The 14,532-nt window shown below is 45.1% G+C and overlaps 1 protein-coding gene and 1 non-coding gene across 2 annotated transcripts; one reads left to right on the top strand and one right to left on the bottom strand.

The window, feature by feature from the left end:
- Positions 1-1,289: 1,289 nt before the first annotated feature.
- LOC144167500 (uncharacterized) lies at positions 1,290-10,453 on the top strand. The gene is made up of 4 exons (XM_077696752.1): positions 1,290-1,401; positions 6,871-6,947; positions 7,682-7,836; positions 10,026-10,453. The coding sequence occupies exons 2-4, from the start codon at positions 6,896-6,898 to the stop codon at positions 10,320-10,322; spliced, it is 504 nt and encodes a 167-aa protein (XP_077552878.1). The 5' UTR covers positions 1,290-1,401; positions 6,871-6,895; the 3' UTR covers positions 10,323-10,453.
- A 3,492-nt stretch (positions 10,454-13,945) lies between these two features.
- Positions 13,946-14,018, bottom strand: Trnat-ggu (transfer RNA threonine (anticodon GGU)). The gene has a single exon. It is a non-coding gene; the product is annotated as a tRNA-Thr (tRNA).
- Positions 14,019-14,532: the final 514 nt, after the last annotated feature.

The following is a 14,532-nucleotide window of genomic DNA, read 5'->3' on the forward strand; positions in this document are numbered from 1 at the left end:
TGTACGTGATCATTGACTCCACATGGCCCGGCCCAGGATAGTTCGGAGGGCCGCCGACGAAGCCGCGCTTCGAGAGGCTCAGTGTGCAAAGCATCCTCTAGGGACTGAATGTCGCGCTTGCAGAGTGGCGGACGAAAACGTCGACCAAAACGACGAGCTCGCTCTGGCCTTGCTCAACATAAGGTCATTGAAATGCAATGTTGCCAACGTCAACCACGACACCACAAGAAGACTAAAACTCAAATGTGTGTGCGTCAATGATCATCAAAAAGAGCTTCGCCATTCGAGTCTTGCGGGTGAGTGCAAGCACCCCTGAATTTTTTGCGCCTCGTTATGATTTGGCAAATAACCGCATTGGGGCAACCAAAGAGGAGATCCAGCGCAGACGTGCCTTTCTACCTGATAATTGCTAATTGGTCAAATAGCATGCTCAACGTACAAACACCACGAGGTACCAACAAACGTTCCAACAAACGTACCAAAGGTAATGTAGGCCTCAGTACTTCACGCTAACACGCGTTTTTAAGTCACCCATTGAATTAAAAACGCGTCCATTGACTAGTCCCATTGATTCGCTTTACGTGGCTGTTTTATAGCTTTAATATTTGCCATGACGTTGCGATAGAATGTATATTTACGTGTGCGTTTCCTTTCACTAAAGTTAGTTGGAGGTCAGCGCTTGTTTGTAGTCCCTGTTCTTTTCGTCCCTGGTCTTTTTTCGTGCTGCGTAGCTCGGATTACCAACTAGCTGGAACCCTGTCGCTCTACGTGTATTGCGATAAATAGCTGAGCTGACGTAGTGTTAGGGCTTCTAGCATTTCGTGGCTCCCTGGTTTGAATCCTCACCGACCCCAATTGAATAACTTTTTTTTTCCAACTCCGTTGCCCTGTTGTCTAGTCTTTGAGCCATCGGCTTTTTTTCTGCTCCATACTCCGACGATTTGTTTCTGCAATCTGTGTGAAAAAAACATTAAGTGGCGACGTACCGAGGTAACACATGCTTTTGCATTTACATAGACGGCTAATAAAACTGCGCGGCGGAATACACTGTGACTGCGGAATTCTTGGAGTAATGAGATATTGAAGTGATAAGTGTAATGCAACGTGAGGTAGATAGATATCGTGCATGATGTAAGTGCCGTGCCTTATGCTGACACTCCTTGGCAAAACAGGCAGTGATGACGTAGTGAGACTGAAGAAGTGACGCTGACGCAGGCAGATAGCGGATTGCACGCGGTTTTTGGCAAGATAATAACTAATCAGTCTTATTTATCAGTAACCTAAATTTCTTTCCACCCAATCAGGAACGTATTTATCTCCTTGGATCCTATATAAAATAGCGTATGAAATGAGTCTAAGCAATCTGAAAAGGCCATTCCTACTCGTGGACCACTGAAGCTGGTAAGAAAATACGTTGCCATTTTTGCTTCAGGCTGTATGAGAAACAGTATGCTTCTTGTATTAGTGCTCACTTTGGAGAACCGGTAACTCATGTTTTTTGTAGCATGCTTTGGATGCGAGATTGAAGAGGCGCATCTTACTAAAAAAATGTTCACGTTGCAAACGCGAACATTGGACGCACAACCAGACCACCACCGCAAACGCACCTACATATAGGGTGGGATTCGAAATCGTAAACTGATATTATGTTAATCATAGAAGACTTTAGTTTACCAAGAAAGCTCTTACTTCCGCACCCAAGGTTTCTCTGAGTATCCAAAACTTCGAGGTGGCTATTCTTCAATACTGTTTTACGGGGTAGAATTCTTTCAAGTTAAGCTTTTATTGGCGGATTTGCGATGTAGGTGGGGGCGCAAGACGAAACGTCTTGCGGCAAAATTAACTGCTACACGTGCTACGTGTTACACGTGTTACACAACGATGACGATGATGATGATGCCTTTGAAGTGTCTGGCACGTATCCAGTCTGGGGACGTGTTCGGGGGTAAAACAGGTAAAAATTTGAAGCAGTTGCACTCAAGACGAAAACGCTCGAGTGCGGAGCAGTGATTCGTAAGACGGGTTGTGCCGCCGTTCTCCGCTCTTTGCGACTACTCCTCACGCTCTTTCCCTCCCTGTCTCACTCCTCTCTCGATGAACTGAACAGAAGTTTTTTCAATGCAATTCAATTTTCCCGCCTTCGCAGTACTCTTGCGCTTTCTCATGGGGCAGCTCGCATCATTTTCTTTATCTTTCGTTTCGCGTTCTGCCTGGAAGAGCACGAGCGTGAGTTCTGGTCCTTTAAGGATTTGAATGGCGTTTTTTGAAAGTCTTTTGCACGCTTAGTTTTTTTCTTCCGCGGCCACTTTCCTTTGTCTTGCTATCCCAAAACCAACCCAACGAACATTCGCAACTAAATGAACGCGGGGGCTGCCGGTTAAGTACATATATTTTTCTTCAGATGTACCGGCAGTTTCCTTTGCGCTAAATATGGGGGCACGTGCGACCAGTGCCAGCGGTTACAGGAGTTACGAACGGTTCTGCCTGTATTGTTGTGCCCACTTGTTTGAGCATTCTCTTAACTTTTGGCGGGAAGGTAGAATCGAGAGACAAGCGGGTATATTTCGAAGCCTCTGTTTGGGTGCGTGAGATCGCGTGATTTTGTTTAGGTGCGTTACACCACGTGAAGAGCTACGATGACAAGCGGGGCCTCTTAAGTGCCCGGCACGTAAGGGTAAAAATCTCCTGTGGGAGCTTATAGATCGACTGTTTGAACTCGCCGTTCGCATATGGCGCAGGCGCCCGCGCGCAAGTGTCGCGGTGTATCACGCCACAATGGGAACCAATCGGCGCCGTCGCTCGCATCACGCCGCATCAGAGATGCGGTCGCTCGCGCTCATTGAGCCGTTCACCTTCTAGCACGGCATGGGTAGGCCGCGGGTGTTTTGCGCCACGGAAAAGCTGGGAGCCATTGAAGAACGTAAACGTTCCCGATAATCGCGGAAGATTGATCTACAATAATGTACACCAGACATGTCCTTTCAGGTGAAGTCCAGCGTAATGAAAGGGTTTTGTTTTGGCCCATCGATGGTTTTGCGTTTTCGTTTGGGTCATCGCGTTATGAGCTTAGGAGAAGTGTTTTAGTTTTCGTTTTGCGGTTATTGGATTTCGACTTCGGTCGTTTTCGTTTTCGCTGAGGTCAAGCTTCGCGGGGAGACCGGTTTCCTTAGGGAAGGGGTTCGTTCATTTTTTTCAGTGTGCGTAACGCAGATTCTTTGTACACGTTCACTGATGAGCCCGAATAACGTTTTGGAGAGTTGCAAGGTCATCTCAAAGGAACCCGCCCCACAACCAAAACTTTGTTCGTTAATTAGGCTCTCCTGCCATCGTGTCTGTTTTTATTAAGGAAGCGCGTCGCGATTTTGTTGGCAGCCAGAAGAAATTGTGGGGCGTTTGGTTACTCCCGTGTCGAGTTGTATCCCGCTTCTACCTGCTGTGACTTCTGCACGTTAGCGAGGAAAGTGGTGAGCGCCACTGGTTGCTGTGGCCGTCACGGCGATCATTCTGGACGTCTGGATTAGGGAGAAACGAGTAATAACCCGGTTAGAGAGATGGAGGTTAAGTAGATGCCTATGGCTATGCGCGTCACCTAAGTACATAACAATAAAGGTTTTCCTTCAGCCAGCCATACATAAACGAGTGTTCCTGTTTTGGCACCATTTACGGGAAGCCAAAGCTGCAGCATAACTTTTGAATAGTTTGAACAGTCTAGGCTTCAGACGCTGCGCCTTACCAGGCGGTGGGTTTTCGAGGGTAAGCCTGTGCCGGGTGGAATGCACGCTGGTACGTACGAAAGAAATTTACCAGTCTTTGTACTGTGAACAAAAACGGGTAGCGAAACTCGAGGGATGATGTGCGTTAAGAGGGGTGCGGTCCTAGAAGTGCACGAAACAAGACGGGTTTGTTTGTTATGTGCAATTAAACTCACTTTATAGTCATTCAGCTGAATGACCCTTGGGAGGAATAGAGCTTTATTTTAGCGGAAAACATGAGGCTGCGTGTTTTCCTTACCTAGAATCCCACGTATTGACAACAGACAGGAATCTCTGAATATTTCAAACGCCTCAAGCAACTACGTAATTGTGAAACGTACATGAATCTTGGCGCAATGCTAGAGTCATCGTAGCGGATAATTGTGATGTAAGTTGTTTGGGGATAGTTTCGAGAAAACAACAGTTACACCCGTTTCTTGTAACTATACTCCCTTCGTACACGACGATGTCTTGACAGCTGACGGGAATTCCGATACGTTTACAACGTCACCGTGAGCTAATTTGTTAAGACCAGTGAATAAAACTCGGCATAACGGTAGAGTCTTTTATCGGAAAATTTCAGTGTATTTTTTTCCAATATACCTGCATTAGACTCAGAGCTACAGAGCATCCGCGAGAAACTGAAGACCAAGATTTTTTTCGTGGTGATGAGACGCGTTGACTGTTGGACATCAATCACCACCGGATGGTAGCTAATTCAAGATTTGCCGCCAAATTTTGTAATAAATTAAGTAATAACATCTTCACCCCTGGACAGCAAGAGTAATACGATCACTGGCTTCTCCTCATCATCCCCAATCCAATGAACGAGAACGAACAGGAATAGTTACTGTCTTGTTGTCACTCCGAATGTGAGGGAGTGGATATGCGTTGCCTAGGGATGATTGGCGATTTTCAAGGTTGGGGAACAATCATGGGATGACATAAATGAATCTTATGTATTGGTTTGTTTATACTTCCCCCGTAATTAGATCACGTACCATCTCCGCGACCAGTATTCGGATGTACTCGCAGGCTGTAATTACGCAGGCTGTAATTACGAGTAAAGCTGACGGTCGGCACACCCCCCCCCCCTTCCCCTCCTACGGCAATAACCAAGAATTACACGGCCCAATAAAAAAATTCTGGCATGCCAAATTAATCGAAAAAGCAGAGGCAACGAATTTTCTCAATTACGATGAAGTGCTGCGTGTCTGAGGGGTGATGATGCCACCCGGTTTTACATCTAATAATGACATTGTTTAGTTAGCCGACCTGTCGAATCCGCCCCAATGAGGGCCTCCTGCGTTATTGGCGAATATTACGGTGTTATTAGAATCCAATGTCCGCCACTTGAAGTGGCCTTTGGTAGTTGCGAAGCAAGCGGATGACAACGACAGAAGGAATGAATACAATAAATACAAAAGGATAATCTGTTTCAGTTCCTTTGTATGTGCGTAAACACGTATATGCGACCTTGCCCCACGCACCAGCACTACTAACTCTTGCAACGGCACGTGGCGTCATACGAGCACACACATACCACCTGCAATCAACTTCGCGAGTGTTAAAGCCGGTAACGACACGCGAGCCACTCGGCGCCACACATGCATAAATTTCACGGCTTCCCCCCGCCGCCCAGCCGTTGCTGTTCATGGGCGCGTGCACTTAAACACCCATACACTATAGGGCGATGAAACAACGCGCATATTGCCCCACCGGCGGAGCAACACCAATCTTCGCCGGACTTCTACACTGCACAGACACAGTGCCTGCTGAAATCACGCGCCTTTTTCTTCTCCGATGTACTATCCTTAGTTATCCCCGGATGGACTCTCGCCTTGCCGATGCTTCACACGTGGCTTACACGTTTTCGTTGCGTCTTGGGCATTGTATGCTAACGCATAATAATGAAATCAGGCCTGTCAAGGCGTCAACATAGTCATCATGCCGGTCTTGCCTTGTGGGTCCAGTTGCGATTGCGCAACTATGCACATTTTTAGTGCCCTGCATTAACCCGCTGTTACGCTTGATCAGGTGGAAGTTTCATTCAATATGAAATAAAATTCCTTTCTCCATCTATCCATAAAACAAAATATTCCCAACAAACAGTCATGCCTTTTGGGTTATCCCTGGCTAGCGTAAACTGACAGTGTGTTCGGGAGGACATATACGTACAGTCTTTGTCAAAATTCTCTAGGCCAAGTCGAAAACGCGCAGGCCGAAAAAAATTCAATGTACGAGCTGACGTCCACAGCAAGGCTGAAAGGTTTTATGGCGGAAAGCTCCAGAAAATAACTTTCTTACTGTAATAAAATATTTGTGTCGCATCTAAAGGACTTGCTTATTCTTTGAAATCTGTGTGGTCGAGAAGGCTTAGGGTTGGCCTAGAAATTTTTTCAGAGTTTAAATTCCTCGCGAACTGTTTTCTTCGTAAATTTGTCTGGTCTTATATGTGCCTCCGGCTTAGCCTAGTGTAGTTGCGTCTAAAGCCGAGAAGAAGTGAAGCTTCTCTAGGAATTACGCTGCTGCTGGAGCTTCAAATGACATCGACGATTCCCCTAATACCCCGAAGACATGCACTTTGAGGAGTGAAATTTTAGCACAAACTACTTCGCCGTATTTGCAGTCAGATGTCCCGTATAGTCGTAAAGCATTAAAGCCTGGATTTCTGGTATAAGAGCATAGTAAAGGAATGAGTTTCAGCTGAAATGACGAATGTAAAATGGCCTGTGTTATTCATGCCGTGTTCGGAGTGTACTGGTAGCCTTACCGAATATAAAAACGTTTTCGCGCCGTGGTACTACTTGCACAATGAGCATTAAAACAAATTAATAAGAGATGATATAGAAGAGGTCCGGGTTAAACGACGCGCTGAATTCGACTGTATATTCCCAGTTTGAAATGGTACCCAGGGAGGCTCGTAGTAGAAGACAAAAAAACCGCCCATAACGATAATAACGATGTTGTAAAAACTGCGTTCCTATTTCGCTCTGCGTGTAGTAATTAAAACTTAGTTTATCCCTTCATGCGGAGGCTGATGCTTTTTTCTTCAAGGCTCACAATTATAAATTTGTTCAACTGCCTCACAATATTGTTCGCTATTTGCTGTCGACAGGTTGGTGACGTCTCCTGCAAACACCATGAACGCTATCGTTATAGCTCTGTGCGTACTGACCGCTGTGGCCGCGGCACGTGAGTAAACGTTTCAACATTATGAATATGGTCAAGCTGGAATGAAGCATCTGTGGTAAATTGTCGCAGTGGTGTTGTATAGATGTTTTCGCTGCTTGTGGGCTCCCAAATAACAATGACAAAAAGTAAAAAAAAAAACGTATACCCCTAATTCAAACAACTGCCCTAGATATTCTCTTCATTCTAGCCAGGGATATGCTATATCAACATAAATTGCCATGTACACTGACGACCACTAGCATCGTAGCAGAAAAGCTATCATGATCGCTGGGCCAGAAAGTTGAGCAAAAGGGCCGAAGCTCAGCATGTTGAGCATATTTATTTTGTGTGTTTTTCTAGTCAAACAATGAATTGTTCTCTGGAAGTCCAGAATTTCTGTCATCAACATAAAAAAACCTTTTAAGCACGCACTGTGCGAAACCGGTAATACTTTTGTACGTTAATTTCAATGACGTGCGAAAATCGAAGAGACGATGTTTCCTTCCTAATTATCCTTGAATCTAAACAATGCTTGCAGTGAGAAAAAAAATCATCTTTAAAACGGATGTCGAAAGCCTTTGCGCAAGTGGTAAGGACCTCTACATTCACAATATAGTAGAGAACAGCCCTGTTTCTTTCGCACGCGAATGAAACACTTACTGCGTCCTTATTTAATGGTGGTACATTCAGATCAGTCACATGAAAATTAGATCCGCTGCCTCCAAGTAACAATTCTGAATTCCATCTCTACTCAGCCTCAACAAACAATTTCCTGGACGAAGATGGCGTAGCATTCAACGACCTTCTGGACGCCAGCTCTAAGAGCATTGGAGAAGAAGCCCTACAACTATCAATGATTCTCAAGGAAGTTGCTGCAGAGCTCGCAAAAGACGAAGAACTCCGTGACGAGGTGAGAAATAATTTTTTCGTTACTGACCCTCTGGCTGTTTATCTGTCGCGTTGCACTTCTTCAAAACTGCCTGTTCAGGCTTTTAGCCCGAAATACTTTTTTATCCTGATGGGCGTTACGGCAACAATAAGGATGATTCATGCTGCCTTTAAGCAAAATTTATGGCGGATATATATCTAGTGACCCAAAAATATACAACTTTCGTAAAGCCCCTTTCCGGTGCGAACACACAACGCCATTGTTTATGTTTTCACAATTCATAACTGGGAAGGGTAAGTGTGGAATTGCCGTCAATATAACATAATCAATAAAGCGCTGATCGTTCTATCCTAGCCAAGTTGCAAGGATCGGTCGCTACTGCCGCGCCCCATTTGGCAGTTTCATTCTGTTCTGATGTGCACGAGTATTACTGCAGTCATAGTCCAAATATTAGCACAGTGGTCCTCCATTTCTGTCCTCCCATGGGACGACCTCGAAAGCCGCGTTCCCCGCGCTCGCCTTTTTCATTTGTTCTTAAGCCTCTGATTGATTGATTATGAGGTTTTACGCACCGACGCTACACAGGTGATGTCGCGCGCCGTTGTGAAGAGCTCTGGATGAATTTTCGAGCACCTTAGAATCTTTAACATGCACCGTTATTTATCCTCTCGTCACCATGTTGGTGTATCTAGGATGCTCCTCCAACGCCCCGAATCACAGAAATATTTCTATAGCTCCAGTGGCCACTATGGCAGTGTGCCCTCGTTAATAAATTATGTCACATATGTATTAAAATTCAGCCCCAGGGCAAAATGATTTCTAAAAGTTTTCGCTTTCCTTTGTTGTCTAGAGCTCATGCCAGGCGACCCTGATTAATTTGAAAAACACGTTCTTTAAGTTGGTCGTAGTAGATGAAAGATTAATTTTTGCACTAAATTAAGTGCGTATTGAGGTTGCAACATGAACTGTACTTAGTTTACGTCATCGTATTGTGAAACAATGAAATATTGTGCAGAGTTCCCGAATTTTCGTCTCATAAAGATGCAAAAATCTGATCAAACGCATGTCATTGTATGCTAAACGGTTGATGTTCGCTTGGCCCAATATTGTCCTGTTTTGTTGCAAAATATTTTCTTGTCTGTGCAGAGATATGGATATCAGCGTTTCAATAGGCTGGCACCTTTACATTTCTAATTTATTTTAATTTTTTTCGCTCAATTTTGATGACAGTCGCCTGTTTGATGCTGCATGTTCCCTCTACAATTGCGGGGCTTATTTGCTTCCACTCAAGCATTCTCCTTTCCTCTTCAACAAAAGCTGTTTGAGTTGACAGACTTCAAGTCAAGGTCTTGTATGACGAAGCATATTTCGAGCTTTGTTAATAATAGTTCTATGTGCATGACTTGTTAGGTGTGTACAAGGTAACTGTTATCAACTCCTTTCCTTTGTCTATCTTCCGCTGCTCGTTGATATTGTCAATAACCAAGCGACGATATCATACAGCTGTCTGCCTTTGGTGCTTATGCAAAGTTCAAATTGGCCTAATTTCATTGAACCCTACTTCGGAACCCATACAAAAACAAAAGGGCTGTCAAGCAAACTTATTTCAACTTAAACAACGAAAAAAACCTTTTCTTATGCGGGCTCTGTTGTTATCTCGTAGCTGTCTATAACGCCATGTTGCATAGCCAACGTTCGAAAACAGCGATGGCTCTTTACTCGTAAATACGAAGTTGCATTTGAACACCCTCCTTTGCATAACTTGTCCGTGGCAAGGACATCCAAAGTTTCGTGTAGCCAGTTTCTTGTGAGCCATATTACACAACAATGATACCATTCGACCGAAATAAACTCACTTTGTCTGAAAAAAAATAGACCGTAAGAAGCCACTATTCGAAATGGCTCATAATCCCATTGCAACTATTTTTTTCCTGGCCACTTCAAGACACAGACAAATAAGCTGAGCCACATCTTCTGGCAGATATATCTGATACCGATGTTATAGACAGTTATAAATAATAATGAGTTATTTGAGTGGCCAAGAGAAAATGAACCACAAGGATTAACGCTGGAACCACTCCTTTAGAACGGTATGGCTTATCGTACCCAAACCCGCTCCCCCCTTTTTTTACATACGACCACGAAATTCATTAGCGTTCTTGTTCTTGTATCGTCAGTATACTTAGTGTTTGTTTTCCTTCTCCTTTCAGACGGACGAGTATTTCTTGAACTTTTTGGTGGAGAAAGCAAAGAACTTTACTGTAAAGGCTGGACAGAGTGTAAAAAAGGTAGCGGATAGCGCACTGAAAGACGCAAAATGCAGGTTCTACGAATTTTTGGTGACTAGCCAGATTGGCAGCGCGAAAAAAGCTTTGGGCATGATCACAAGCACCATTGAGAAGCAGGTGGCGGGTGGCTCAGGAGATGTCCTGCCCGGCGTGATCTCAAAGATTCTTTCGGTCGCCAACCGGCTCTCACAGCAAGGCAAACAACTGACAGAAGGATGAAGCTGTAGCGCCCTCTGGTTGGCGCTCTTAGCCGGGGCGTTGGCTCCGACTATGAAAGACGAGAATAAAGAAATGAGCAGCGCGTGCTTGGTGCGCCAGCACGGCACGGGCAGTTCGATTCCAAAAGCCTGCCACGCTGGTACTCTCTCTCTTGCGCTGCGCTGCGACCCCGCGGTTCCCGACAAAGCTATTTCAGGGCTGATTGAAGATTACATCGGAGCACAGGCATCCACAGCCATCAGTACAGCGATCTACTCTACTCAATCTGGCATGGCTAATTGGTGTGGTGGGACGATGAAGTACGCTGCTTGAGACGGGGGGAAAATAAAGCACGCTGAATGCGAAAAACGTGTGTTGACTTGTTGGCAGAAAAGAAGTTCATAACATATTCCTTTAACATATTTTTTTGAATTTGCAATTGAAGTGCAATGAACTGGTGCGGGATAACTAGCACTGAGGGCAGTCGCGTGCCTCCCCAGAAACCTAAATATGAATTAGATAAAGCGCAGTTTCCCGTCCACGGTGACAGCTGCCCGATTTTTAAGCGTGACGTATGGGCGTCGTTCTTGAAGTAAGAATGAATGTATTTCTAGAAATTGTTCATGCGCGTCAAATACGTCCGGAACAATACAAGAATCAATTGATTAGGTTGTAAATTAGTAACAACAAGATTAAGTATTCGTTTTGTAACCCTGGTCCACTCCTTTGATCTAATGAATGAGAAAGCCTCTCCCCAAACAATCATACAGATTCTAAAACTGCTCTTCAAATATGCCGGGGAGGCGTATCTAAAGTGGCACCCAACCCAAGTTTTGTGTCAGAACTACCTCCTCCTTCTAAACTCCACTCCCACCAACGGCCATTCCACTCAACGTAAACCTAATCTGCACCGCCGTGCATTCTTGGCTGGAGGAAAAGTAGACCAGTCTTGACGAAGCACGAGGACTTACTATTCGTGCTTGGCCAAGACCCTATCTCCCTACCACCATGCCCGGACCCCTCGGAACTCTGTGATCGGATGTCAAAACTTTCCCGCCTATAACTTCGATTTCCCGGAACTGTTGTGCAGCAGAAAAATCCGTTAGCGTACAAGCATGCCAAGTCCGAAACCAACTGGAGGCAAGAGTGTTTCCCCAATCCTGCCAGGACCCGCATCCGTTCAAGCCTTTACCCAACCACGGCATATCAGTAAAGGAGCCATGAAGGCAAACTACAAGTTTATTTTATTCTAAATATTTCGTGTTTTATGGAGCCCGCAGCGCTTGTCCGTATGCAAACGATGCTTTATTCGCTGAGAAAGTATTCGATTTAAGTTAAAATTTTGATTTTCCGCTAAATTGTGCATTTTCCTGGTCTGCAATGACATCACAGTAATCGGCTGCTCTGCAGCCGATTGCGGCACGGCCAGACTATACTCTCCTCCTCGCGCGTGGAGCCTCGTTTAATGTCAGTCAAACTAGATGGCGCCACCATACCGTGGCAAGCCAATTTCTGCCTTAGGTTTGTTTTTGTTCACGGAGAAAATACTCGCTTTGTAAAACATAATGCTCGCTCGACAAATATGGTCACATACGGCACCCTTTCCTGCGTCAATCGGACAGTGTGGCCTAAGCAAGCACAAAGGCGCGCAGTACTGTGCAGCTAAACCAAACATTGTGCGCGCAGTACCAAAAGCAGTACGCATCGGCACTTCTGTGTGTACGTGCGATATCGCAACTTCCACGGTTTGTCCCACGATTCTTGCTGCTTTAAAAAGAATGTGCGCTAAATTTAGGCGCAAAAACCTCGTTCGGCAAGCTTATAAGCTCTGCCTAATTTGCGTTTGCTTTCGCCGGCCTCCGCCAAACGCAGAGCTGGCTCGAATGACCTCATAGGTGCTGTTGCGGGACATGAGCTAGTGGGTCGCATGACCATTCCATTTTTTTCTAATTATATTGCTTATTTGAGTGAAGTTTACCTTAAAAGTGGTGTCATTATGATTTTAACGGGGAAATCTTTTCAATGAACCAAACTTGTGTTTTCTCTTCATGGCTCCTTCAAACAGGCACCCGTGTCAATTTATCCCATGTCATCTGGGGCAGCGTAGCCTGGAATACGGGCCGGCGTATTGAAACGATGCAGTATTCTTGGGCAAAATTGATTTGTTCTTGGTTCGAGAGTCAAAGGGGTGGAGGTGGGTAAGGAACCAGACTAAAACACATGGAGCTATCTTCGTAAGGGAGTCCAAAACTACGCATCAAAGCTCCGCACACACTGCTGTGGCGCTTACAGGCCCTCGCTATCCATTTAGCGATTCGGTATTCTGGAGTTCTTGGGATCGGGTCCCACCCGGCGGACATTTTTTCACCACTTTCTTTCTGTCTCAAAAAACTCTTGATCTGTTTCTATGACCTACCGCATTCTCCCCTTTGCTTCCCGACGTTTTCTTGACGGCCAACCCTTATTTCTATCGTAATTCCCCGAGCCCCTCATTTCCTATTCTGATTCGCTATATGCATAGCGAGGGCGTGGGTTCTGGCAGTAGTTTTGGTGCGATAGGGAGCTTAAGAGGGTTCAACGTTGGTCGACCACTCTCGACATGCCGTAGACACTAGAGTTACGGCTCGGGGGTTAAAAAGAAGGTCCCCTTCACCCCATAGTCCGAGTGGCACTGGCTACCACCCCCAAGTGCCGGAACCAAAAAATACCTTCACATAAATACCCGAGAAAGTGGTGGGGAAACAGCCCCGCCGGTAGCGTAGTGGTCATCGCACCAGACCGGTATTCTGGAGGTCGTGGGTTCGGATCCCACCCGGCAGGAATTTTTTCACCACTTTCTTTCTGTATAAAAAAAATTCTGCATCTGCTGTTTCTATGAACTACCGCATTCTCACCTATGCTTTCGGAGGTTTTCTTGACTGCCAACCTTTATTGCTATATGTATATATATATATATATATATATATATATATATATATATATATATATATATATATATATATATATATATATATATATATATATAGCGAATGAGAAAATGGGAAATGAGGGGCTCCGTGAAAAAAGACAGAAAATAAGGGTTGGCAGTCAAGAAAACCTCGGAAAGCAAAGGGGAGGTTGTGGTGGGTCATAGAAAGAGATGAAGAATTTTTTGAGTCGAAAAGAAAGTGGTGGAAAAATGCTCGCCGGGTGGGATCCGAACCCACGACCTCCAGAATACCGGTCTGGTGCGATAACCACTACGCTACCGGCGGGGCTGTTTCCCCAGCACTTTCTCGGGTATTTATGTTAAGTATTTTTGTTTCCTGCACTTGGGGGTGGTAGCCAGCGCCACTCGGACTACTCGGTGTGAAGGGGACCTTCTTTTGAACCCCCGGGCCGTAACTCGAGTGTCTACGACATGTCGAGAGTGGTCGACCAGCGTTGAACCCTCTTAAGCTCCCTTTGGCACCAAGACTGCCAGAACAGAGGCCCTCGCTAAGCATGTAGCGAATCAGAAAATGGGAAATGAGGGGCTCCGTGAAATAAGACAGAAAATAAGGGTTGGCAGTCAAGAAAACCTCGGAAAGCAAAGGGGAGGTTGTGGTGGGTCATAGAAAGAGATGAAGAATTTTTTGAGTCGAAAAGAAAGTGGTGAAAAAATGCCCGCCGGGTGGGATCCGAACCCACGACCTCCAGAATACCGGTCTGGTGCGATAACCACTACGCTACCGGCGGGGCTGTTTCCCCAGCACTTTCTCGGGTATTTATCGGGTATCGCACCAGACCGGTATTCTGAAGGTCGTGGGTTCGGATCCCACCCGGCGGGCATTTTTTCACCACTTTCTTTTCGACTCAAAAAATGCTTCATCTCTTTCTATGACCCACCACAACCTCCCCTTTGCTTTTCGAGGTTTTCTTGACTGCCAACCCTTATTTTCTATATATATATATATATATATATATATATATATATATATATAGTCGTAAAGTGGAGTGCTTAGTTGCTGCAGGAATACGCACAAAGTAGAAGTACGTTGGAAATAAAGTCTCCGAAGAGCGTACTTCTACTTTGTGTGTATATATATATATATATATATATATATATATATATATATATACACGGTGATCAAAGTTAAGTCTACAGGTTTTTTAAATAGGCGCTTAGATATACGCGAAGACCACCTCTACAGTGAGGTTATGCGCCCAGGGGGACACATAATTGGTAGGTAAGTATTGATGTAGGTGGCTT

Source organism: Haemaphysalis longicornis, unplaced genomic scaffold (assembly GCF_048455015.1).
Source record: "Haemaphysalis longicornis isolate Haplotype H1 unplaced genomic scaffold, Haemaphysalis longicornis Haplotype H1 scaffold_2, whole genome shotgun sequence".
NCBI classification, from domain to species: Eukaryota; Metazoa; Arthropoda; class Arachnida; order Ixodida; family Ixodidae; genus Haemaphysalis; species Haemaphysalis longicornis.

Coding starts and splice junctions, on each gene's coding strand:
- LOC144167500 (XM_077696752.1), top strand. CDS start 6,896: ATGAACGCTATCGTTATAGCTCTGTGCGTACTGACCGCTGTGGCCGCG. Junction 6,948..7,681: donor GACCGCTGTGGCCGCGGCAC/GTGAGTAAACGT, acceptor ATCTCTACTCAG/CCTCAACAAACAATTTCCTG. Junction 7,837..10,025: donor ACGAAGAACTCCGTGACGAG/GTGAGAAATAAT, acceptor TTCTCCTTTCAG/ACGGACGAGTATTTCTTGAA.